This window comes from Euwallacea similis, chromosome 4 (assembly GCF_039881205.1).
Source record: "Euwallacea similis isolate ESF13 chromosome 4, ESF131.1, whole genome shotgun sequence".
In the NCBI taxonomy this organism is placed as follows: Eukaryota; Metazoa; Arthropoda; class Insecta; order Coleoptera; family Curculionidae; genus Euwallacea; species Euwallacea similis.
This window is the reverse complement of record NC_089612.1, coordinates 31,534-59,016: the sequence shown is the minus strand read 5'-3', so window position 1 is coordinate 59,016 and position 27,483 is coordinate 31,534. Positions and strand designations below refer to the sequence as shown.

Here is a 27,483-nt window from a genome sequence, read left to right as displayed (position 1 = left end):
ATGTGGAAATTAACAAATTAACTTAAAAGTGTGCGTTTGAAATGAATGTGGAATTTAAACTTGAAAAGCAAAAAAAAGTGGGGTATCATTTTAGTCAATTGATAGAATATCTGTGGAATTACAAATTAGGCGGTAAGAAAGAAAAGAAACCCATCGTCGAAGGAGTTTTTAGTAATTGTGGAATTTTAATAACTATTCTAGTACTCACAGATTAAATATATTTGTCTTTTTTCTAACGCAATGAAAACTTATTTTGGATACCGTCGTAAAGCAGCTTTTTGATAAAGATCATATTGTTTTGATTCAACTTGTACTTGTAATTTGAGGTTGTCTAGTGTTGAGTTGCAAGATTGGTGAGATTCCAATACTCTTGTGTATAATTAACGATATCAAATATTACATTCTTCGTGGAATGGTACGTACTATAGCTGCCTGTCTTCTTTTTAGCACAAAAACTGCAGCCAAAAAATATGAAATTGTCGTTCCAATCAGAACGCGGCGAAAAAGATTCTATCAGTCTCGATAGTGGAGGCATTCCTGACGTTGATGTAAAAAGGTAAAAATTTGAATTTTTACAGTGCTAGACTTCAGTTAAAGTTATGCAACTGAAGAAACTTGTTATCGAATAAACAATTTACATATAAAATGAATTGAACCACTATTACAATACAGTATATCAATTTGAAAACGAACCTTTAGCGATTACAGAAAATACGTAAATGTACCAAAACACGTCGATTTTATTTTCAAGGGGAATATTCTTTTAGGGTTCTTTAATAAATTGCATGCATCCACTAATGGAGTTTGAATTATACCCCACTTGAAAGGTGTTTTATTTACCTTTCCAAAAATATATATTTTTTTTTCATTGAGAGATTTTTAAAAAATCACGTCCAAAGTATAAACAAGCTTTATTATCAATTGTATTGGAAAAAAATTGTTTATTAAGATCTTAATTATTTTAAATAGCGTTTATTATTTGTTAAATAAGGATAAAGTTAATCACTTTTAAACTTTAATATTTATAGAAGCCTTTACTTAATTTCCTTACACGCAGCTGTAATTCTTCCAAGTACGTTCAGTTAAAGTTTAACATGAATTATTAAACAGATTTCACGTTCATTTGTTCTTTTACTTTTTTGTAGTAGAACTTTAACAGTGGATAGGATAATTATAAAATAATATAGGCCCATAAACGAATCGTTTTAAAGATACCGGTGATATATTATTTTTTAAGGGGAAAAATAAGATACATTTCTGTACGTATTGATATTTAAGTTTTTAGATGATTTTAATATGTATATAAGAATACATAATGTAAAGGTACTAACGATTTTTGTGACGATACAGGAGTTATGTGTATATCATAGAATTGTAAATTTGGAATTGTTGATGCATATGTTATGTGAAATAATTGTGTCAAGACATAAGGTATTCATAGCGGGATCAATTTGGATTAAATGGTGGATGCGAAAGAATTTTTTAGGCGTGGCGCCATCTGGGAGCATGGGTTATAAATTTTTTCTTTGTGTATACTTGTAAATTTCTTTTTTGTGTGCTTTTACAGATTTCTGTTTCGTGTGCATTTGTAGATTTCTTGTTTATAGGAATTTTCTGTTCATCTTGCATAACAATAATGACATTTTTCAGTAATTGTGCTGTGAGAGTTTTTCGTTTGTTCATATTAATTGAAATGTGAAAATTAACCTAAAAGTGTGCGTTTGAACGGAAAATGTGGAATTTAAACTTGAAAAGCAAAAAACAAAAGTGGTGTCATCTTAGTCGATCGATAGAATGTCTGTGGAATTAGGAACTAGGAGGTAAGAAAGAAAAGAAATCCATTGCCGAAGGAGTTTTCAATAATTCTCCATTTCCAATACCTATTCTAATACTTACAGACCATACAAACTATTAATAAATATCCCTTTTTTCTAATGCAATCAAAACTTAATTTTGGTACCGTCCTAAAGAAGTTTTTTCATAAAGATCATTGTTTTGCCTCAAGTTGTACTTGTCATTGGAGGTTATCTCGTGTGAGTTGCAAGATTGGTGGGATTCCAATACTCTTGTGTTTAATTAATGATATTTTGAATATTACATTCTTCGGAGAAAGATACGTACTATAGCTGCCTGTCTCTTCTTTTCAGGACAAGGACTGCAGCCAAAGATATGAAATTGTGGTTCCACCATGAATGCAGCGAAAAAGATTGTACCATATCTAGGAAAGTGCAAGTTGCCTGCTAGTGGAAGTATTCTTGACAGCGACAGAAAAAGGTAGGAATTTAAAATTTTTGTGATATTAGATTTGAATGAGAGTTACTATGCAAGGGATGAAAATAATCGTTATCAAAGAAATAATTTATATTCAAAATTAATCGAATGAATATTACAACAGTGAGTTAATTTGAAAATGAACCACTTTTGATATTTCTGGGATTATAGAAAATGTGTTAATATACAAAAATAAGTGGATTTTATTTTCAAGAGGGATGTTTTTCTTTGGGATTATTTTATTAAATTGGAACTACTTTTTAGTAGAGGTGAAAAAAACCACTAAGATTTAAAATGGGTAGCAAAGTTCAGTGATACCTAATTTGAAAGGTTTTTTTAGGAAAAATAATGTTTAAAGCGTAAAGAAGCTTCATTATTAATAGTATCGAAGAAAAATTGTTTATTAAGATGTTAACTATTCTAAAGGGCGTTTATTATTTGTCAAATAAGAATAAAGTGAATTGTTTTTACACTTTGATATTTATAGAAATTTACACTTTAATTTGCTTGCATGTAGTGGTAAGTTTACTTAAGCTTTGTTGTGAATTATCATATGGACATCACTTTTAATTTGTTTTTTTCCTTTTTTATAGTAAGACCTTAAAAGTGAATAGAATAATTACTTTTAAGAACGTTCCATACCAATATAGGTTCATAAACGTTTTGTTTTAAAAATATCGGGTGTGGAAAACTTTAGGAGAAATTTTAATTATTTTTCATAACTTTTTTTAAATAAATTTACCTAAGAACTATTAACGTTTTGTCGTAATTATTATTTAAGTGTTATGGATCAGGAATATGTAGTAATTTAAGATAGAAAATGAACTATATATTATTTTTAAGGAGATTCGGTAGGTATTAATATTTAATTTTTTAGATGATTTTAATATGTATATAAGATAAGAACACATAGTGCTAAGGTAATAATGATTTTTATCACGATACAGGAGTTATGTGTATAAAATAGAATTGTAAATTTGGAATTGCTTAATGCATATGTTATGTGAAATAATTGCGTTAAGACAATGGGTATTCATAGCAGGACCAATTAGGATTAAATGGTGGATGCGAGAGAAGAGATTTTTATGTGTGACGCCATCTGGGAGTCTGCGTTGCAAGTTTCTTCTTCGTGCGGTTTTGCAGATTTCTTTTTGGTGTGTTTTTACAGATTTCTTCTTCGTGTAAACTTGTAGATTTCTTGTTTGTGGTAATTTTCTGTACATCGTGCATGACAATAATGACATTTTTCAGTAATTGTATCCTGAGTTTTTTGTTTTTTTATTTATATTAAGTGAAATGTAGAAATTAACTTAAAAGCGTGCGTTAAATGAAAATGTGAAATTTAAAATTGAAAAGCAAAATACAAAAGTGGTGTCATCTCAGTCGATCGACAGAATGTCTGTAGAATTAGGAACTAGGAGGTAAAAAAGAAAAGAAACCCATTGTCGAAGGAGTGTTCAGTAATTGTTCACTTTCAATAACTATTCTAGTACTCACAGATTAAATAAATTTGTCTTTTTTCTAACGCAATGAAAACTTATTTATGGTAGCGTCGTAAAGCAGCTTATTGATAAAGATCTAATTTGTTTTGATTCAACTTGTACTTGTATTTTGAGGTTATCTAGTGTGAGTTGTAAGATTGATGAGATTTCAATGTTCTTGTGGTTAACTAATGATATTGAATATTATATTCTTCGTGTAAAACGTATGTACTATAGTTGCCTCTCTTTTCTTTTCAGGACAAGAACCACAGCAAAAGGTTGTGAAATTGTGTGTGCGTGTGTGTGTGTCCACTCAGAATGCAGTGAAATGATTGTGTCATCTCGGAAAGTGAAAACTGTTTGCTGGTGGAAGTATTGCTGACGGCGACAGAAAAAGGTAGGAATTTAAAATTTTTATGGTATTAGATTTGAAGGAGAGTTACTATGCAAGGAAAGAAAATAATTGTTATCAAAGAGTAATTTATATCGAAAAAGAATTGAACGAGTATTACAACAGTGTATTAATTTGGAAACAAACCACTTGATATTTCTGGGATTATAGAAAACGTGTTAATATACAAAAATAAGAGGATTTTATTTCCAAGGGGGACTTTCTTTTGGGGTTTTGTATTAAATTGCAAATACTTTCTAGTAGGGATGGGAACAATCACTAAGATTTTAAATAGGTTGAGTGATATCTAATTTTTTTTTTTTTTTTTTTCGTTTTATTGAAAAGTTTTGGGAAAAATGATGTTTCCTTATTAAAGGTATTCAAGAAAAATTGTTTAAGATGTTAATTATTCCAAAGGGCCTTTATTATTTGTTGAATAAGAATAAAGTGAATTGTTTTTAAACTTTGGTATTTATAGAAGCTTTTACTTGAATTTCTTTCCATGTAGTTATAATTTTTCCAGGTAAGTTCACTTAAGGCTTGTTGTGAATTATTATATAGATGTCACATTTAATTTGTTTTTTTACTTTTTTGTAGTAAGACCTTAAAAGTGAATAGAATAATTCCTTTTAAGAACGTTTCATACCAATATAGGTTCATAAACGTTTTGTTTTAAAGATATCGGGTGTGGAAAACTTTAGAAGAAATTTTAATTATTTTTCATACTTTCTTAAAATAAATTTACCTATGAAATATTAACGTTTTATCGTAATTATTATTTGAGTGTTATGGATCAGGAATATGTAGTAATTTAAGATAGAAAATAGACTAAATATTATTTTTAAGGAGATTCGGTAGGTATTCATATTTAATTTTTTAGATGATTTTAATATGTATATAAGATAAGAACACATAGTGCAAAGGTACTAATGATTTTTATCACGATACAGGAGTTATGTGTATAAAATAGAATTGTAAATTTGGAATTGCTTAATGCATATGTTATGTGAAATAATTGCGTTAAGACAATGGGTATTCATAGCAGAACCAATTAGGATTAAATGGTGGATGCGAGAGAAGAGATTTTTTATGTGTGGCGCCATCTGGGAGTCTGGGCTACAAGTTTCTTCTTTGTGTGGTTTTGCAGATTTCTTTTTGGTGTGTTTTTGCAGATTTCTTCTTCGTGTAAACTTGTAGATTTCTTGTTTGTGGTAATTTTCTGTACATCGTGCATAACAATAATGACATTTTTTTATAATTGTACTGTAAGAATTTTTCGTTTGTTTATTTATATTGAAATGTGGAAATTGACATAAACGCGTGCGTTTGAAAGGAAAATGTGGAATTTAAAATTGAAAAACAAAAAAGAAAAGTGGGATGTCATTTTAGTCGATCGATAGAATATCTGTGGAATTAGAAATTAGTAGGTAAGAAAGAAACAAAACTCATTGTCCAAGGAGTTTTTAGTAATTCTCCACTTTCAATACCTATTGTATAATTTATAGATTAAATAAATTTCTCTTTTTTTCTAACGTAATGAAAACTTATTTTTGGTACCTTTATAAAAAAGTTTTTTCATAAAGATTATATTATTTTGACTCAACTTGTACTTATAGTTCGAGGTTATCTAGAGTGAGTTGCAAGATTGGTTAGATTCCAATGTTCTTGTGTTTAATTAATGATATTGAATATTACATTGTTCGTGGAAATGTATGTACTATAGCCTCCTGTATTTTCTTTTTAGGACAAGAACTGCAGCCAAAGGATATGAAATTGTGTGTGTGTCCACCCTGAATGCCGCGACAAAGATTGTGTCATCTTGAAAAGTGGGAGCTGCCTGCTAGTAGAAGTATTGCTGACGGGACAGAAAAAGGTAGGAATTTAAAATTTTTATGGTGCCAGATTTGAATGAGAGTTACTATGCAACGAAAGAAAATAATTGTTATCAAAGAAGTAATTTATATCGAAAATGAATTGAACGAGTATTACAACAGTGTATTAATTTGGAAACGAACCACTTTTGATATTTCTGGGATTATAGAAAACATATTAATATACAAAAATAAGAGGATTTTATTTTCAAGGGGGACTTTCTTTTGGGGTTTTGTATTAAATTGCAAGTACTTTCTAGCAGTGGTGGGAACAACCATTTAAATTTTAAATGGGTAGCAAGGTTGAGTGATACCTAATTTGAAAGGTTTTTTGGGAAAAATGATAATTGTTAAATAAGAATAAAGCGAATTGTTTTTAAAGTTTGATATTTATAGAAGCTTTTACTTGAATTTCTTTACATGTAGTTATAATTCTTCCAGGTAAGTTCACTTAAGGCTTGTTGTGAATTATTATATAGATGTCACGTTTAATTTATTTTTTTACTTTTTTGCAGTAAGACTTTAAAAGTGAATAGAATAATTACTTTTAAGAACGTTTCATATCAATATAGGTTCATAAACCTTTTGTTTTAAAGATATCGGGTGTGGAAAATTTTAGAAGAAATTTTAATTATTTTTCATAACTTTCTTAAAATAAATTTACCTATGAACTATCGACGTTTTGTCGTAATTATTATTTGAGTGTTATGGATCAGGAATATGTAGTAATTTAAGATAGAAAATAGACTACATATTATTTTTAAGGAGATTCCGTAGGTATTAATATTTAATTTTTTAGATGATTTTAATATGTATATAAGATAAGAACACATAGTGCAAAGGTACTAATGATTTTTATCACGATACAGGAGTTATGTGTATAAAATAGAATTGTAAATTTAGAATTGCTTAATGCACATGTTATGTGAAATAATTGCGTTAAGACAATGGGTATTCATAGCAGAACCAATTAGGATTAAATGGTGGATGCGAGAGAAGAGATTTTTATGTGTGGCGCCATCTGGGAGTCTGCGTTGCAAGTTTTTTCTTTGTGTGGTTTTGCAGATTTCTTTTTGGTGTGTTTTTGCAGATTTCTTCTTCGTGTAAACTTGTAGATTTCTTGTTTGTGGTAATTTTCTGTACATCGTGCATGACAATAATGACATTTTTTTATAATTGTACTGTAAGAGTTTTTCGTTTGTTTATTTATATCGAAATGTGGAAATTAACAAATTAACTTAAAAGCGTGCGTTTGAAAAGAAAATGTGGAATTTAAAATTGAAAAGCACAACAATAAAAGTGGTGTCATCTTAGTCGATCCATAGAATATCCGTGGAATTAGAAATTAAGAGGTAAGAAAGAGAAGAAACTAATTGTCAAAGGAGTTTTTAGTAATTGTCAACTTTCAATAACTATTTTAGTATTCGCAGATTAGATAAATTTGACTTTTTTCTAACGCAAGGAAAACTTATTTTGGGTACCGCCTTAAAGCAGCTTTTTGATAAAGATCATACTGTTATGATTCAACTTGTACTTGTAATTTGAGGTTGTCTAGTGTGGAGTTGCAAGATTGGTGAGATCCCAATATTCTTGTGTTTAACTAATGCTATTGAATATTATATTCTTCGTGTAAAACGTATGTACTATAGTTGCCTCTCTTTTCTTTTCAGGACAAGAACCGCAGCAAAAGGATGTGAAATTGTGTGTGCGTGTGTGTGTCCACTCGGAATGCAGTGAAATGATTGTGTCATCTCAGAAAGTGGAAACTGTTTGCTGGTGGAAGTATTGCTGATGGCGACAGAAAAAGGTAGGAATTTAAAATTTTTATGGTGTTAGATTTGAAGGAGAGTTACTATGCAACGAAAGAAAATAATTGTTATCAAAGAAGTAATTTATATCGAAAAGAATTGAACGAGTATTACAACAGTGTATTAATTTGGAAACGAACCACTTGATATTTCTGGGATTATAGAAAAGGTGTTTATATACAAAAATAAGAGAATTTTATTTCCAAGGGGGACTTTCTTTTGGGGTTTGGTATTAAATTGCAAATACTTTCTAGTAGGGATGGGAACAATCACTAAGATTTTAAATAGGTTGAGTGATATCTAATTTTTTTATTTATTTTTTTTCGTTTTATTGAAAGGTTTTGGGAAAAATGATGTTTAAACCGTAAAGAAACTTCGTTACTAAATGTTTTGGGAAAAATGATGTTTCCTTATTAAAGGTATTCAAGAAAAATTGTTTATTAAGATGTTAATTATTCGAAAGGGTCTTTATTACTTGTCGAATAAGAATAAAGTGAATTGTTTTTAAACTTTGATATTTATGGAAGCTTTTACTTGAATTTGTTTGCAAGTAGTTGTAATTTTTGCAGGTAAGTTTGCTTAAGGTTTTTGTGATTTATCATACAGCTTTTACTTCGATTTGTTCTTTTGCTTTTTTGTAGCAGGACTTTAAGAGTGCATAGAATAATTACTTGGAAGAACATTTCATACCAACATAGGCCGTAAACGTTTGGTTTTGAAGATATCGGGTGTGGAAAATTTTAGAACAATGAGGTTATTTTCATAACGTTCTTAAATTAAAATTACCTATGTACTATTAACGTTTTGTTACAAAAGAGTGGGCCACTGTATTTAGTATTTCATGTTGTGTTTTATTATTGCAAGTTCTAAAATTGAAGGAATTCTAACCTAGATGAAGATTCGCGGTTTTTTGCGACGTTGCCAGTTCCTCCCTTTTCTCCCAAAACGAAAATGAATGATTTAATTTTCATTTGATCTTTGAATTTCACGGTGAAATAGCACATTAACAAATTGATTGCTCAGGGAAATTAATTATCATCCTATTTTAAATAAGAAAAACCATCCCCGAGGTGTTTCGGGCAGTAAACGTGTTAAAAAACACCTAAGAAACCGAATTATTACTATTAGGTCATGAGTATTTGCATTTATTCGATTTAAATGGTTGTTTTAATAATTATTATGAAAATTTGGAAACAAAAACACGTGTAGTAAAGGATACCGAGGAAGGAATAGTAATAATTGATACATGATTGATTTATTAGTGGTTTTTTAACACATTTACTGCCCGAAACAACTCGGGGGTGGTTTTGTCTAATTGAGATATGATCGAATGTGCTATTTTACCGTGAATTTGGGGAAGGTGTGAAAATGATTTTGAGAGAAAAGGGGGGAATTGGGAACTGTTGGCAGAGGAAACTGGGGATTTTGATCCGGGTTAGGATTTCTTAAAATTTTAGGATTTCTTGCACAAGCCGGCAACACTGTACGGCACCGGGCCCAAAGAGGGCCCGGACAAAGTGACGGACGCGACGCAAAGTTACGTGGAGGCGATTGGCCTCCAGGTAACCTGGCGAGGAGTCGGCCAGTTTGGCCGACCCCTCTTTGGGGGTCTTCAACCTCGTTTTTCGGATTCGGCAGAACGACAACGTCGACATATCGGAGTCATCCCCTTAGAGAACGGGGGAACGCGGGAATTATTCATGGGGCCAGCATGAATAAGGCCTTTGTTCCCGGCGCTTTCCGAAAAGATGGCGGCGACATGCGCCGCTGCCGTTAACTGGTCTCGAATCCCGAGTAGATGAAGACGGTGGGAATCGGCAAAAGCGCGAATGTCTATACACTTGTTTCTTTGGAAGCGGTGGGTTTTTCGCGTGGCTCCATCTTTTAAGGGTTCGGAAAGGTAGTTAAAACGGTAAAAGACGAGAATGGGATAACCTCTCGGATCGTCAAGAGTGTCTGGAAAAAGTAAATGAAGATGTAAAATTTTGGAAGTTAATTATTAAAAAATAAAAGAATTGATTATCTACTGGATTCAAGATTAGAAGATTGCGATCCACAAATTTACAAAGTAAGAAGAAAGTAAAGAAATACTGGATTTTTCCATAAAATTTACTCTAACAGTGGAATTTGAAATGGTACCGTGGATGGAGAAATATTACAACAAAGAGGTAAATTAAGGATCTAAAAGCATACATTTCCAGGAAGCAAACGGAGGGACGTATTAAAAAAGGGAACACAGAAAGAGTGGGTCTGGAACAAATACTTTTTTGGTTAGGTTTACGAGCACGAGATTAGTAGTGAGGATTTTCAAGAGAAAACCTAAAAGGATGGACCGAACGTTTAACCTACACATTAGAAAGAAAGAAGGTGGGTTGCTCCACAGATTTGATATAAATAAGATACACCATTAAGATTATAGTGGATTTCCTCGACAGATCAACAATGACGAAGGAGCCAGAGGTAGACACACTTAACTTTATCCAAAATTTATACGGAAAGTTGTATTATTGCCCATATTCATCGATAGGAAAGACACATTTTTGAGTGGAGGATCGAAAAGAATCTAGGTTAAGAGCAAAAAGATACCAAGGTAGTACATTGTAGCTTTATCGAAGAATAGTGGTTTATTTATTTCTTCTTAGCGAAAAGGATATGATTTATAAGGGAAGGAAAGAGGGTCGTGACTTGGATACATGGAAATTTGAAAGACAAAAATTGGAAATTACAAGAACAGCAAAAGTGAAAATGATCGAACAAGCTGACTGGGGCCGAGCAAAGGGAAAAAAGAAAGGCAGCCAAAGTATTTTTTCATCAGGAAGGAGATATCGAGATTTGGAGGATTGCAAGTAAGTGGATTATTAGGAGAATGCTTTTTGTCTTAAGAGGAATAGGAATTTCTTAGTTATTTTGATGCATCAGAAGGACATTTGATTAATTTAAAAGGAATTGTGTGAAAAATTGTTCCATAACTTATGGATTATTTTGGAATTGAATATTTGAGAAAATAGAGTATTTAATTGGAGCACCGTACTACCGGAAAGGGTAATTTTATTTTGAATTTGTATGTGAGTATAGTAGGTAGGGTGTTTTATGGATATTTGGAAAATTCACCATTATAAGTATTATTTGTCTTATTGGAAATAATTTATTTAAAAGGTAAGAGACAACAGAAGGTATTACACATTGAAGATTAAAATTGATTTATGTAGAAATGGTGAAAATATATTGTTACATTAGTAGATATTGTAGGAAATTAAATTGTGATTATTATTTAAGTGTTATAGGTAAGGAGGATGTAGTAATTTAAGATAGAAAATTAACTGTGTATATTATTTTTTAAGGAGAAAAATTAGATAGATTTCTGTAAGTATTGATATTTAATTTTTTAGAAGATTTTAATATTTATATAAGGTAAGAAGAAATGGTGTAAAGGTACTAATGATTTTTGTCACAATATAGGAATTATGTGCATAAAATAGAATTGTAGATGTATATGTTATGTGAAGTAATTCTGTGAAAATATTAGGTAGGGATATAGTACAGGATTTCTTAGGGTATTTTTCTTTTGAGGGAGTGGATAAAAGATACGGAGGGGAGGTAGATGGAAAAATGTACGAGAAACATGCATATAGAATGTAAAACTTTAAAGAAACTGGGTAGGATAGCAATTAGGAGTAAACGGTGGATGCGAAAGAAGATGAGAGATTTAAACAGAAGAATAGGACTTTATTTATTATATGGAAGGATAATATAAAGACATGTAAGAAGAATGGGAGGGAATGCAAATAGCTGCATAAAAGAATGGAGAAATTTGTTAGTAGATTATTTGTTAACAGCAAAGATTATTCCTCCTGGATTTCGAGAATAAGACTAAGAAAGAACATTTATTTCAGAAGGAACAAATGAGCATGCATATTAAAATTAACGATATTAATAAAGGTATTAGGTAACTTATGGAAAACTTGTTTAGAACGATAGAATAAGGGAAGTTATATTATTTTTTTAATTATATTTTATTAGTGTTAGTATGTAGTCATTGTCAACTAGGAGCTTCCTAAAATTGTAGAGGAACTTTAGGGCTTAGAAAAGCCATTGGGGCGATTTTTCTCGGAAGATCTTTGAAAAAACACTGGTTTTTAAGGATAACTTGGGGATTCTGGGACAAAATGGTGAACGAGATATATTCACTGGAACCGTGAAGTTAGGAAAAGTAATTACAGGAAAAAACCGAAATTGTGAGGTCTAAGTGGAATTAGGGACGACGAATTTGGAAGGTTTAGCGATTTGGTGTTTTTGGAAATTTCTAAGCAGCTCAGGAAGGGCCGAAAAAAGACTTGGAAGAAAAAGCATTGGACAAGTCAAGTGAGAAGTAGAGATTGCACGGGGGTACAGTATTCATTGGAGAAGATAAAAGAGAGAAGGTGGAAAACAAGATTGGTTTATTTTGAGGAGGGTTTGAACAAGTGGAATTGTGTGTAAAATAAAGGGATGAATTTGGACGATATGGCAAATGAGGTCTTCTTAAGAAAATATTAAAAGGAAGATGGATTATAGAACGTCATAGATTTGAAAGATTTTGAAAGAAATTATTTTAATTCTTTCTAAATTAACATTATGTATGATAATTTTTTATAGTGTTGTTTACGTATAAGTAGGATATTTATTAGTTTTTAACTTTTGTAATTGTAAACTAACGCAAAAGAGATAATAAGAGGGACAGAGGAGGGTAGGCTGACGTAGCCTTTTTAAGATAATAGGATGCTCCACATAATTTACACAGAAGTGGGCCAAGTGTGCAAATTATTGGGATAACATTAAACTGGCACCAACAGGTACTATCACGGTTCTAAAGGATTTATTAGAACTGGGAATTTGCTAGTCTGCTTTTTCGTGTTTTTACTACATTTTATGATTGATTAATATTTTATACTTTGTTTCCTACAGTAGTAGATTCTTTATGTAGTCTACACACTGTGCTGGTGAGATATAATTTGTATTATTTCGGAATTTTATTAGTGTTTTAGCCTTTTGTGAGATAGAAAAGTAGGACGTATGTTCTATTTTAATTATACAGGGTATAGGGAAATAACTTTGTGAAATTTAATCGAAGATCGAGAACATTATTTGGAACGAAGAGTTCTTTTGAACAGGAAAGAGAAACGTTTGTAAATTGACGAATTTTTATTTAGAATTAGAAAATTAGAATGGCTAACCCGAACTAACCAGGATTAGAATGGGAAGTACGAAGGTAGCAAAGTTATTTCCCTAACACTGTATATTATATTTACGGCGGGTGCGTGTAATCCTCGGCGGCGAGTTGGGATTGACGAAGCTAGAAACGTAACGTTGCTTTCGTATTTAATGAGAAAGTAAAGCAAATGGGGAAATTACCGTGATATTTGAGGAGATTTAATTTTTGGACGTCGTCGTAAAGAAGGGAACTATTAAACTGAGTCATTTAAAATGGCCATTCGAAGTTGAATCATTGGTAGAGTCAGCTGTGGAATTTTACACGAGAGAAATAGAAGATGAAAAGTAGGTCGCAGCGGGATCGTACGAATTTGAACGACAGGGTAGAGTGAGGTTATATTGCTTTATTTATTACTACTTTTAACTTTGAAGATTTCGATTAAACATTTAAGCAATTTTTTAAGAAAAGAGGTCGAATTGTTTAAAGAATGAACAATAATTGTCGAAAATGTCGTCCATTCACTTGAACGTACAAGTTTACCAGAACTTTGATACTTTTGAAGACAGTGTCGAAATTTCTGTGGTGATAATTGGTCACTGCCCAAATTCGTGCTTTGAGACTTTGATTACGTGTACTTACGGTGTAAAAGTGTTATTTTATAAAACTGGGAACAAGAAGCAACCCAGAGGTGTGATGTGCGGGGGCCAAGGTGGGTAGATATGCTTAGTGCACCAACTTATTAAACGATCGATTGACTTCTCGAAGGTAAACTAAGGTTATAAGAGCTGTGGTTATATTATGTTGAACATAACCGTGTGGTAATTTGTCTAAAATGTAAAGCAACTTTTTGATAAAGATGTGATTGTTTTGAGTTAATCGGTACTTGTACTCTGGGGTTATTTAATGTGAGTTGCAAAGATTCCAACGTTCTGGTGTTTAAGTAATGGTATTGAATATTATATTCTTCGTGGAAACCTATGTACTATAGCTGCCTCTCTTTTCTTTCCAGGACAAGAACTGCAGCCAAAGGATGTGAAATAGTGTGTGTGTGTGTGTGTCTGTGTTCGTCCTAAATGCAGTGAAATGATCGTGCCATCTCCGAAAGTGGAAGCTGTTTGCTGGTGGAAGTATAGCTGACGGCGACAGAAAAAGGTAGGAATTTAAAATTTTTATGCTGCTAGATTTGAGGGAGTGTTACTATGCAAAGGAAGAATATAATTGTTATCAAAGAAACAATTTATATTCAAAACGAATCGAAAGAGTATTAAAACAGTGAGTTAATTTGAGAACGAATCACATTTGATATTTCTGGGATTATAGAAAAAGTGTAAATATACAAAAATAAGGGGATTTTATTTTCAAGGGGGACATTCTTTTGGAGTTTTTTTATTAAATTGCAAGTACTTTCTAGTACGAAGGGAAAGAACCACTAAGAATAAAATTGGGAATTGTAAATAGGTAGCAAGATTGAGTGATACCTTATTCGAAAGGTTTTTTTAAAATTTTTTTGGTTTTCTGGAAAGGTTTTGGGAAAATTGAAGTTTAAGCCGTAAAGAAGTTTCGTTAAGAAAGGTTTTTGGGAAAAATGATGTTTAAACCTCAAAGAATCTTCGTTACTAAATGTTTTGGGAAAAAGGATGTTTCCTTATTAAAGGTATCAAAGAAAAATTGTTTATTAAGAGGTTAATTATTCCAAAGGGCCTTTATTATTTGTCGAATAAGAATAAAGTGAATTGTTTTTAAACTTTGATATTTATCGAAGTTTTTACTTGAATTTGCTTGCATGCAGTTATAATTTTTGCAGGTAAGTTTGCTTAAGGTTTTTGTGATTTATGATACAGCTTTTACCTCGATTTGTTCTTTTGCTTTTTTGTAGTAGGACTTTAAGAGTACATAGAATAATTACTTGGAAGAACATTTCACACCAACATAGGCTCGTAAACGTTTGGTTTTGAAGATATCGAGTGTGTAAAATTTTAGAACAATGAGGTTATTTTCATAACGTTCATAAATTAAAATTACCTATGTACTATTAACGTTTTGTTACAAAAAGGTGGGCCAGTGTATTTAGTATTTCATGGTGTGTTTTATTATTGCAAGTTCTAAAATTGAAGGAATTCTAACCTAGATGAAGATTCGCGGTTTTTTTTGCAACGTTGCCAGTTCCTCCCTTTTCTCCGAAAACGAAAATGGATTATTTAATTTTCATTTTATCTTTGAATTTGACGGTTAAATAACACATTTAACAAATTGATTGCTCAGGGAAATTAATTATCATCCTATTTTAAATAAGAAAAACCATCCCCGAGGTGTTTCGGGCAGTAAACGTGTTAAAAAACACCTAAGAAACCGAATTATTACTATTAGGTCATGAGTATTTGCATTTATTCGATTTAAATGGTTGTTTTAATAATTATTATGAAAATTTGGAAACAAAAACACGTGTAGTAAAGGATACCGAGGAAGGAATGGTAATAATTGATACATGATTGATTTATTAGTGGTTTTTTAACACATTGACATGACTGCCCGAAACAACTCGGGGGTGATTTTGTCTAATTGAGATATGATGATGAGTGAATTCCCGGTTTGGGGAAGGTGTGAAAATGATTTTGAGAGAAAAGGGGGAATTGGGAAATTTTTGCAGGGGAAACTGGGGATTTTGATCCGGGTTAGAATTTCTTAAAATTTTAGGATTTCTTGCACAAGCCGGCAACACTGTACGGCACCGGGCCCAAAGAGGGCCCGGACAAAGTGACGGACGCGACGCAAAGTTACGTGGAGGCGATTGGCCTCCAGGTAACTTGGCGAGGAGTCGGCCAGTTTGGCCGACCCCTCTTTGGGGGTCTTCAACCTCGTTTTTCGGATTCGGCAGAACGACAACGTCGACATATCGGAGTCATCCCCTTAGAGAACGGGGGAACGCGGGAATTATTCATGGGGCCAGCATGAATAAGGCCTTTGTTCCCGGCGCTCTCCGAAAAGATGGCGGCGACATGCGCCGCTGCCGTTAACTGGTCTCGAATCCCGAGTAGAAGAAGACGAAGGGGGTCGTGAAAATCGCGAATGTCTATACGCTTGTTTCTTTGGAAGCGGTGGGTTTTTCGCGTGGCGCCATCTTTTAAGGGTTCGGAAAGGTAGTTAAAACGGTAAAAGACGAGAATGGGATAACCTCTCAGATCATCACGAGTATTCGGAAAAAGTAAATAAAGATGTAAAATTTTGGAAGTTAATTATTAAAAAATAAAAGAATTGATTATCTACGGGATTCAAGATTAGAAGATTGGGATCCACAAATTTACAAAGTAAGAAGAAAGTAAAGAAATACTGGATTTTTCCATAAAATTTACTCTAACAGTGGAATTTGAAATGGTACCGTGGATGGGAAAATATTACAACAAAAAGGTAAATTAAGGACTTAAAAGCATACATTTCCAGAAAGCAAACAGAGGGAGTTATTAAAAAACAGAACACAGAAAGAAATGGTCTGGAACAAGTACCTTTTTGGTTAGGTTTACGAGCAGGAGATTAGTAGTGAGGGTCCTCAAAGGAAAACCTAAGAGGATAGATGGAAAGTTTAACCTAGATATTAGAAAGAAAGAAGGTGGGTTGCTCCACAGATTTGATATAAATAAGATACACCATTAAGATTATAGTGGATTTCCTCGACAGATCAACAATGACGAAGGAGCCAGAGGTAGACACACTTAACTTTATCCAAAATTTGTAAGGAAAGTTGGATTATTGCTCATATTCATCGATAGGAAAGGCACATTTTTGAGTGGAGGATCGAAAAGAATCTAGGTTAAGAGCAAAAAGATACCAAGGTAGTACATTGTAGCTTTATCGAAGAATAGTGGTTTATTTATTTCTTCTTAGCGAAAAGGATATGATTTATAAGGGAAGGAAAGAGAGTCGTTACTTGGATACATGGAAATTTGAAAGACAAAAATTGGAAATTACAAGAAGAGCAAAAGTGAAAATGATCGAAAAAGCTGACTGGGGCCGAGTAAAGGGAAAAAGAAAGGCAGCCAAAGTATTTTTTCACAAGGAAGGAGAAATACGAGATTTGGAGGATTGCAAGTAAGTGGATTATTAGGAGATTGCTTTTTGTCTTAAGAGGAATAGGAATTTCCCGGTTATTTTGATGCATCAGAAGGAAATTTGATTAATTTAAAAGGAATTGTGTGAAAAATTGTCCCACAACTTATGGATTATTTTGGAATTGAATATTTGAGAAAATAGAGTATTTAATTGGAGCACCGTACTATCGCAAAGGGTAATTTTATTTTGAATTTGTATGTGAGTATAGTAGGTAGGGTGTTTAATGGATATTTGGAAAATTCACCATTATAAGTATTATTTGTCTTATTGGAAATAATTTATTTAAAAGGTAAGAGACAACAGAAGTTATTACACATTGAAGATTAAAATTGATTTATGTAGAAATGGTGAAAATATATTGTTACATTAGTAGATATTGTAGGAAATTAAATTGTGATTATTATTTAAGTGTTATAGGTAAGGAGGATGTAGTCATTTAAGATAGAAAATTAACTGTGTATATTATTTTTTAAGGAGAAAAATTAGATAGATTTCTGTAAGTATTGATATTTAATTTTTTAGAAGATTTTAATATTTATATAAGGTAAGAAGAAATAGTGTAAAGGTACTAATGATTTTTGTCACAATATAGGAATTATGTGCATAAAATAGAATTGTAGATGTATATGTTATGTGAAGTAATTCTGTGAAAATATTAGGTATTCATAGTAAGTAAAGGTAGGGATATAGTACAGGATTTCTCAGGGTATTTTTCTTTTGAGGGAGTGGATAAAAGATACGGAGGGGAGGTAGATGGAAAAATGTACGAGAAACATGCATACAGAACGTAAAACTTCAAAGAAACTAGATAGGATAGCAATTAGGTGTGTAGGGTGGATGCGAAAGAAGAGTAGGGATTTAAACATAAGAATAGGACTTTATTTATTATATGGAAGGATAATACGAGCATTTGTAAGAAAAATGGGAATGAATGAGAAAGAATGTATATTAGAAAAGTAGAATTTGCCAGTAGGTCATTTATGTATTTATAGTTCATAAGAAAGTAAAGATTGTTACTTTTGAATTTTAACAGTAGAGGTGAGGAAGAACTTATGTATATTTGAGAGGTAAATAAGAGGAGCTTTTAGAAGGAACAAATGAACACGTACATTAAAATTAGAGATAATTTATGGAAAACCTATTTGGAATGATAGAATAAGGGAAGTTATTACTTTATTATATTTTATTAGTATTAGTAAGCAGTCGTTGTCAATTAGGAGTTTTTTCAAATTTGAGAAGAAATTTGTAGGATTTAGAAAAGCCATTTGGGGAATTTTTCCTGGAAGATCTTTGGAAAAACACTGTTTTTTCAGGATAACTTGGGGATTCTTGGACAAAATGGTGAACAGGATTTATTGACTGAAATTGTGGAGTCAGGAAAATTGACTATGGGAAAAAACCGAGATTGTGGAGTCCTAAAAGGGGTCTAATTGGAACTAGGGATGATTAATTTAGAGGATTTAGGGATTCGGATTCGGTGCTTTTAAAAATTTGTAAGAAGTTCAGGAAGGAAGGGAAATGGTCAGTGGAGATAAGATTTTTTCTGAAAGAAGAGAAGTGGAAAAGACTTGGAGGAAAAAGCATTAGGCAAGTGAAGCGAGAAGTAGAGATTGCAGTAGTCATTGTATAAGAGAAAAGACAATTAACAAGATTGGTTTATTTCGAGGAGAGTGGGGAAAGTGATAGGATGAATTTGAACGATATGTGGAGAAAGAGGTCTTCTTAAGAAGACATTAAAAGGAAGATGGATTATAGAACATTAGAGATTTTAAGGATTTTTAAAGAAATGGTCTTAATTATTTCTAAATTAGAATACTATTTAGGGATAAGTAGGATATTTATTAGTTTTTAACTTTTGTAAATGTAACATTGAAAGAGACAGTTAAGGGGACAAAGAAGAAGGGTAGGTTGACGTAGCCTTTTTAAAATAATAGGAGGCTCCACATAATTTGCACACAAGTGGGCCAAGTGTGCAAATTATTGGGGTAACATTAAAATTGCTAGTTTGTTTTTCTATGCTGCGTTTTGAAGAAACACGGAAAAGTATTTTATATTTGTGCGTTTTACACATTATTTTTAAATGGAAGAATTTTTTCACGAGTGCTTTGGTCTTTCGTTAGAGAGATTATTATTTTATTATCAGATATATTTGTCATTTTATTTTAATTATACATCGTGTCGGGGAAATAACTTCGGAATGGGAAAGGAAGAAGATTCGTAAACGTAACTATTTTCATTTCTTTGGAAAAAGAGAGACACATTTGAAGAATTGGCAATGTGTCTTTTAGTTTGTTTCATTTGGATACTTGTTTAGAAAAGGAGAAATCAAAGTAGGAAAGTTATTTCCCTAACACTCCGTACAATTAGGATAAGTGGGTGTCATCGTTAGTTACTTGTGAAGGACGACGAAATTAATATTAAATTGCAACATTGCTTTTATAAGCAAGGAGACGAGGAAGTAACGAAAAGAAAGAGGACGGGATGATTCCCGCGCATTTTCGGAAGTTATCGTACCGAGGGAACCATCAGAACCGACATCTGCACCGAAAATTGACGTTCGAAGTTTGCACGAGAGAAACGGAAGACGAAAAGTAGGTCGCGAGGAACGCATCGCGTAGCTCGACCATTTTCTGTCAAAAAGAACTTTTTGACAGAGCGGAGAGAGGTTACGTCGCCATATTTACTTTGTATTTCGAAGAAGTTAAGGCGTATGACTAATTTTTAACAAAATTAGTCTAATCGTTCGACAAATGAACAATAATTGTAGAAAATGTCGTCCATTCACTTGAACGTACAAATTTACCAGAACTCCGATACTTTCGAAGACATCGCGGAGAACCGGTGGGGTGATAACTGCACACTGCTCAAATTCGTCCTTTGAGACTTTGATTAGGTGTGCTTACGGTGTAAAAGTGTTATTTTATAAAACTGGGAACAAGAAGCAACTCACCCAGGGGTGTCAGGTGGGTAAATATGCTCGGTACAGGAACTTATTAAAGGAATGACTACATTCTCGAAGACAAAGTAAGGTTATTCAAGCTGTGGATGAAGGAATTTGTCTAACAAGTAAAGCAGCTTTTTGATAAAGATCAAATTGTTTTGAGTCTTATATTCTGAGGTCATGTAGTGTGATTTGCCAAGATGAAATGTAAAGATTTCAAAGTTCTCGTGTTTAAGGATATTGAATATTAAATTCTTCGAGGAAAGTATGTGCTATAGTAGCCTCTCTTTTCCTTCCAGGACAAGAACTGCAGCCAAAGGATGTGAAATTGTGTGTATGTGTGTCTACCTCGAATGCAGCGATAAAAATGGTGTGATCTGGGAAAGTGCAAGGTGTCCAGTAAAGGAAGTGTTCCCGAAGGCGACAGAAAAAGGTAGGAATTTAAAATTCTTATGGTGCCAGATTTGAGGGTTAAGCAGTTGACGAAAATAATATTGATAAGAATTGGAAAGAGTATTTTAACAGGGTGTTAATATGAAAACGAACCACCTCTGATATTTCTGGGGTTATAGGAAAAGTGTAAATATACAAAAATAAGTGGATTTTATTTTCAAAAGGAGTTTCTTTTGGGGTTTTCTATTAAATTGCAAGTACTTTTTAGCAGAGGTGGAAACAACCACTAAGATTTTAAATAGGTGAAGTGATACCTAATTTTTTAAAGAATGTTTTGTCTTTTTATTAAAAGTTTTGGGGAGAAATGATATTTAAACCGTAAAGAAGCTTCGTTACTAAATGTTTTAGGAAAATTAATGTTTAAACAGTAAAGAAGTTTCGTTAAGAAAGGTTTTTGGGAAAAATGATGTCTAAACAGTAAAGAAGCTTCGTTACTAAATGTTTTGGGAAAAAGATGTTTCCTTATTAAAGGTATCAAAGAAAAATTGTTTATTAAGATGTTAATTATTCCAAAGGGCCTTTATTATTTGTGGAATAAGAATAAAGTGAATTGTTTTTAAAGTTTGATATTTATCGAAGCTTTCACTCGAATTTGCTTGCATGCAGTTATAATTTTTGCAGGTAAGATTGCTTAAGGTTTTTGTGATTTATGATACAGCTTTTATCTGGATTTGTTCTTTTGCTTTTTTGTAGCAGGACTTTAAGAGTACATAGAATAATTACTGGGAAGAACATTTCAAACCAACATAGGCTCGTAAACGTTTTGTTTTGAAGATTTCGGGTGTGGAAAATTTTAGAACAATGAGGTTATTTTTATTTATAACCTTCTTAAATTAAAATTACCTAAGTACGCTTAAAGTTTTGTTACAAAAAAGTGGGCCACAGTATTTAGCTTAGTATTGCATGGATGTGTTTTTATTATTGCAAGTTCTAAAATTGAAGGAATTCTAACCTAGATGAGGATTCGCGGTTTTTTTTGCGACGTTGCCAGTTCCTCCCTTTTCTCCCAAAACGAAAATGAACGATTTAATTTTCATTTGATCTTTGAATTTCACGGTTAAATAGCACATTTAACAAATTAATTGCTCAGGGAAATTATTTATCATCATATTTTAAATAGGAAAAACCATCCTCGAGGTGTTTCGGGCAGTAAACGTGTTAAAAAACACCTAATAAACCGAAGATGTATCAATTATTACTATTGGGTCATGAATATTTGTATTTACTCGATTTAAATAGATCTTTTGACAATTATTATGAAAATTTCGAAACAGAAACACGTGTAGTAAAGGATACCGATGAAGGAACGGTAATAATTGATACATGATCGATTTATTAGTGGTTTTTAAACACATTTACTGCCCGAAACACCTCTGGGGTGGTTTTGTCTAATTGAGATATGATCGAATGTGCTATTTCACCGTGAATTTGGGGAAGGTTTGAAAAATGATTTTTTATTTTGAGAGAAAAGGGGGAATTGGGAACTGTTGGCAGAGGAAACTGGGGATTTCGATCCGGGTTAGAATTTCTTAAAATTTTAGGATTTCTTGCACAAGCCGGCAACACTGTACGACACCGGGCCCAAAGAGGGCCCGGCAAAGTGACAGACGCGACGCAAAGTTACGTGGAGGCGATTGGCCTCCAGGTAACCTGGCGAGGAGTCGGCCACTTTGGACCGACCCCTCTTTGGGGGTCTTCACCCTCGTTTTTCGGATTCGGCAGAACGACACCGTCGAGAACACATCGGAGCCATCCCCTAGAAAGCGGGGGAACGCGGGAATCTTTCATGGGGCCAGCATGAAAGATGCCTTAGTTCCCGGCACTTTCCGATAAGATGGCGGCGACATGCGTCGTTGCCGTTAACTGGTCTCGAATCCCGAGTAGATGAAGACGAAGGGAATCGTGAAAATCGCGAATGTCTATACGCTCGTTTCTTTGGAAGCGGTGGGTTTTTCGCGTGGCTCCATCTTTTAAGGGTTCGGAAAGGAAGTTAAAACGGTAAAAGACGAGAACGGGATAACCTCTCGGATCGTCACGAGTATTCCGAAAAAGTAAATAAAGAAGTAAAATTTTGGACGTTAATTTATTAAAAAATAAAAGAATGGATGATCTACGGGATTCAAGATGAGAAGATTGGGATCCAGAAATTTACAGAGTAAGAAAAAGTAAAGAAATACCGGAATTTTGGATAATATTTACTGGAACAGTGGAATTCGAAATGGAAACGTGGATCGGGAAATATTACAAAGAAAGAGGTAAATTAAAGACCTAAAAGCAAACATTTACAGGAAGCAAACGGAGGGGCTCACGGAAAAACAGAACACAGAAAGAAAGGGTCTGGAGCAAATACCTTTTAGGTTAGGTTTACGAGCACCAGATTAGTAGTGAGGTTCTTCAACAGAAAACCCAGCAGGAAGGATCGAACATTTAACCTACAAATTAGGAAGAAAGAAGGTGGGTTGCCCCACAGTTTTGACATAAAATGATGGAACCATTAAGATCATAGTGGATTTCCTCGACAGATCACCAATGACGGAGGGGCCAGAGATATAGACAAGGAACTTTACCAAAAACTTGTATCGAAAGTTGGATTATTGCCCAAATTCAAGGATAGGAAGGATAGATTTTTCACGGGAGTAGTCGGATTCAAAAGAACTTAAGTTAAGGGCAAAAAGATAGCAAGGTAGTACTTTGTAGTTTTATCGAAGGACAGTGGTTTATTTATTTCCTCTTAGCAAAAAGAATAAGATTTATAAGGGAAGCAAAGAGGAAGCTCACTAGATAGATACATGGAACTTTGGCAAGAGAGAAGTAGGAAATTACGAGAACAGCAAAAGTGAAAATGATCGAACAAGCTGACTGGGGCCCAGGAAAGGGAAAAAGATAAGGGCCAAAGTATTTTTTCACAAGGAAGGAGATTTTGAGATTTGGAGGATTGCAAGTAAGTGTACTATTACGAGATTGCTTTTTTGTCTTAAGAAGAATAGGACTTTGCTAGTAGTTAATAAGTAATTTGTGGGTTTAGTTTTGAAAGTGAATTAAGAATTTCCTAGTGTCTAGTGATGTATCAGAAAGATATTTGATTAATTTAAAAGGAAATGTGTGAAAAATTGTACCATAACTAATGGATTGACTTGTGGAATTGTAATTTGAGAAAGTAGAGTATTTAATTGGGGCACCATATTACTGTAAAGGGTGATTTTATTTGGAATTTGTAACTTAGCACAGTAGATATGGTGTTTTATTGATATTTGGAAATGTAAGGTGAAAGATTCACCATTATAAGTATTATTTGAAATAATTAAGGATTAGATTTTATTTAGATACACATAGGGAAAGCATATTATTTTTAAATTAGTAGATATTGTAAGAATTGTGAATTACATTGTGATTATTATTTAAGTGTTAGGGATAAAGATGTAGTAATTTAGGATAGAAAGTAAATTGTATTTTTTAGATGATTTGAATATTTATATAAGATAGGAAAGTATAGTGTGAAGGTACAGGAATTATGTATTTGAAATTGTCGATGCATATGCTAGGTGAAGTAATTCTGTTAAGATATTAGGGATATTCATAGTAAGTTTAAGTAGGTAGGGACATAGGAAAGGACTTTTTAGGCAATTTTTCTTTTGAAGGAGGGGATGTAGGTGGAAAAATGTAACAGAAACATGCACATAGAATGTAAAACTGCAAAACTTGAGAGAAATTGGAAAAGATAGGAATTAGAAGTAAATGGTGGGTGCGAAAGAAGAGGAGGGATTTAAACATAAGAATAGGACATTATTTATTATATGGAAGGATAACTTGAGCATATGTAAGAAAAATGGGAAGGAATGTATATTGGAAAAGTAGAATTTGCCACTAGGTTATTTATGTATTTATAGTTAATAAGAAAGTAAAGATTATTTCTTGTGAATTTCAAGGATAAGAGTAAGAAAGTACATGTATTTCAGAAGGAAGTAATTAGAGCTTTTAGAAGGAACAAATGAATATGTAATATGTATATTAAAATTAGTGATATTTATAAGGGTATTAGGTAACTTGTGAGAAACACGTTTGGAGGGATAGAATAAGGGAAGTTGCATTATTATATTTCATTAGTGTTAGTATGTAGTCATTAGATATGTGTCAGCTAGGAGCTTCCTAAAATTGTAGAGGAACTTTAGGGCGTAGAAAAGCCATTTGAGGAATTTTTCCCGGAGGATATTTGGAAAAAAGTCTGATTTTAAGCAATACTTGGGGATCCTTGGACAAAATGGTGAACGAAATTTATTCACCGAAATTGTGAGGTGTTAGAAGGGATATAACGGGAACTAGGGACGACGAACTTGGGAGATTTAGCGAAGGGGAGAATTTGAAAGAGGCTTAGGAAGGGCCGGAACTGGTGAAAGGAGATAAGATTTATTTTGAAAGATGAGAAAAACTGGAAAAAGACTTGGAAGAAAAAAGCATTTCCAGCAGTGGACAAGTCAAGTGAGAAGTAGAGATTGGAGCACTGTGGTGCAGTATTCATTGGAGAAGAGAAGAGATAAGAAAAAAGGTGTATAACAGGGTCGGTTTATTTTGAGGAGAGTTTGAATATGGTGGGCAAAGTGATAGGATGAATTTAAACGATATAGCGAATAAGGTCTTCTTAAGAAAGCATTGAAAGGAAGATGAATTTGAACGATTTTTAAATTAAGATATTATGTATATAGGATAATTTTTGTGAATGTGACATTAATAGAGAATAAGAGGGAAGAGGAGGGTAAGCTGAAGGGGCCTTTTTAAGATGCCTCACATAATTTGCACACAAGTGGGCCACGTGTGCAAATTATTGGGGTAACACTAAACTGGCACTACTAGTAGGTACTTTTACGGTTCTAAAGGATTTATTAGAATTGGGAAAGTTAAGAAAAAGAGAGGTAGGGAATTGTTCGTTTACTTTTCCAAATTTGTACTACATTTTATGATTGATTAGTATTTTATACTGCGTTTCCTATAGTAGTAGATTCTTTGTGTAGTTCACGTACTGTGTGGGTGAGATATAACTTGTATTATTTTAGAAATTTATTAGTGCTTTAGTCTTGTGTGAAATAGACTATTAGGACGTAGGTTCTACTTGAATTGTACAGGGTATAGGGAAATAACTTTGTCAAATTTAACCGACGATCGAGAACATTATTTGGAACGAAGAGTTCTTTTGAACAGGAAAGAGAACCGTTTGTAAATTGAGGAATTATTATTTAGAATTAGAAAATTAGAACGGCTAACCGGAACTAACCAGGATTAGAATGGGAAGTACGAAGGTAGCAAAGTTATTTCCCCAACACTGTACATTTACTGTAGGTGTATAATTCTTGGCGGGTTTCGATTGACGAATTTTAGGTTAGCATTAGCAGTCAGCCGTGGTAATTTACACGAGAGAAATAGAAGATGAGAAGTAAGTTGCAATTCGATCATGCGATTTGGAATGACAGAGTGGAGTGAGGTTATATTAATTTATTTATTACTATTTTTAAGTTTGAAGATTTCGATTGAAAATTTAGGCAATTTTTTAAGAAAAGAAGTGTAATTGTTTAAAACATTGATAATAATTGTGGAAAACGCGGTCCACTCATTTGAAAGTTGAAGTTTACCAGAACTTTGATACTTTTGAAGACATTGTCGAGAACTTGTGTGGGGTGATAATTGCACACTGCCCCAATTCGTTCCTTGGGGCTTTGATTACGTGTGTCGATTGTCTCGGAAGTAATTTTTGAAAACTGGGGACAAGAAGTAACCCACTGGTGTAAATTGGAATTGGTCGAAGGATTCCACATAACATTCTCGAAGATGAACTGAGGTTATACGAGTCATGGCTCCATCACCTCGGACATAACCCCATCGTACTTTGTCAGGGTGTGCGGATGAAGGTATTTGTGGAACAAGTAATGGTTCTTTCCAAAGTATTTGAGGATTATTTGTATTTTAGATTTGCATAGTTTGAGAATTTGCACATTCCGAGCTATGAAAGTAGGTATTATGACTGAGGAGTGTTGGGAATGATGGATTCAGAAGATTATTATGTGTATTATGTGGTGTCTCATGGGACTAGGTGCTATGAATTGTCATTGTTTCAGATTCCGAAGGATGAAGTACTCGGAACACTTGCATTTGGTGATAGGTGCCACAAGAGAAGTCGAGGGGACAATGTCTTCAAGAAAGCATTGGAGGTTTCAAGCAGCTTAATTAATTTTGTGAGAAAACAGATGAAATGCATAGAGGAACTGAGAAAGGAAAAGGGAGAAATGGAAGGACCCAATGGTAGGTAAGTGATGAAAGTAAGAAGTAGTGATAGGTCGAGGGATTTGAGAAGAAGAGTATTTTGTGAGGAACGAAAAGTGAATTGTACTTTTTCCTCTAAATTTGAGAGTCGAGTAGATGTGTAATTGGTACTCGAGCAGTACAGTTTGTGATATTGTGTGGTTCTTTAGCATTGCTCATGGCTCGTGTAAGTAGAAATGGTGGATTGTTTTGAATTGTAAAAGGGGTTAAGGGATAAATAAATGAAAGCATTTGAAACTACATTGCAGGGTACTAGTTTTTTAATGAATTTAGTAAAAGTGCAATGAAACTTTTCGTTCCTAGTTAGGAAATGAGTGTATTTTCGATTTTATGATTATGAAATGTGTTATTTTTGATAAAAGATGAAATTTAAAATTGAAACAATTAATTTTCTATGGTTTATGTATTATTTAACTGATTTTTGATAACATTTTTGTTTGTAATTTACTAACTGGATATTATATTTATTAAATTTGTGACTTTTTTTGTATTACTTTTGATGACTCGAAAGAGTATTTGTCGAGGTGATACATTAGAGTGGTGGTATATTTGGTAACTGTATATTTTTTATTATTATTATTATTATTATTTTTTAAGAAGCTTTTAGAACTAAAAGAAGGGTGTTTCTTCTGACTGCAAGTAATAAAAGCAGAATTGAAGGAT

At 33.0% G+C, this 27,483-nt stretch overlaps 1 protein-coding gene across 16 annotated transcripts; it reads left to right on the top strand.

Annotated features, from left to right (window-relative positions):
- Positions 1-10: 10 nt before the first annotated feature.
- LOC136408515 (uncharacterized) lies at positions 11-27,483 on the top strand. Of its 16 annotated transcripts, none has more exons than XR_010752101.1 (9): positions 11-132; positions 448-556; positions 2,148-2,274; positions 4,011-4,149; positions 5,888-6,016; positions 7,685-7,821; positions 10,024-10,189; positions 10,258-10,412; positions 10,465-10,624. XR_010752101.1 is itself a non-coding variant. In XM_066389521.1 (5 exons), exons 3-5 carry the CDS (start codon positions 16,903-16,905, stop codon positions 26,627-26,629), a joined length of 342 nt encoding a protein of 113 aa, XP_066245618.1. In that variant the 5' UTR covers positions 16,170-16,617; positions 16,670-16,840; positions 16,893-16,902; the 3' UTR covers positions 26,630-27,483. The 16 variants fall into 16 exon arrangements, 1 of the variants encoding a protein (XP_066245618.1); XR_010752100.1 differs by having other exon boundaries at positions 10,242-10,412; XR_010752095.1 differs by lacking the exons at positions 11-132; positions 448-556; positions 2,148-2,274; ... (4 more) ...; positions 10,258-10,412; positions 10,465-10,624 and adding exons at positions 16,157-16,318; positions 16,452-16,617; positions 16,670-16,840; ... (4 more) ...; positions 23,247-23,452; positions 26,616-27,483.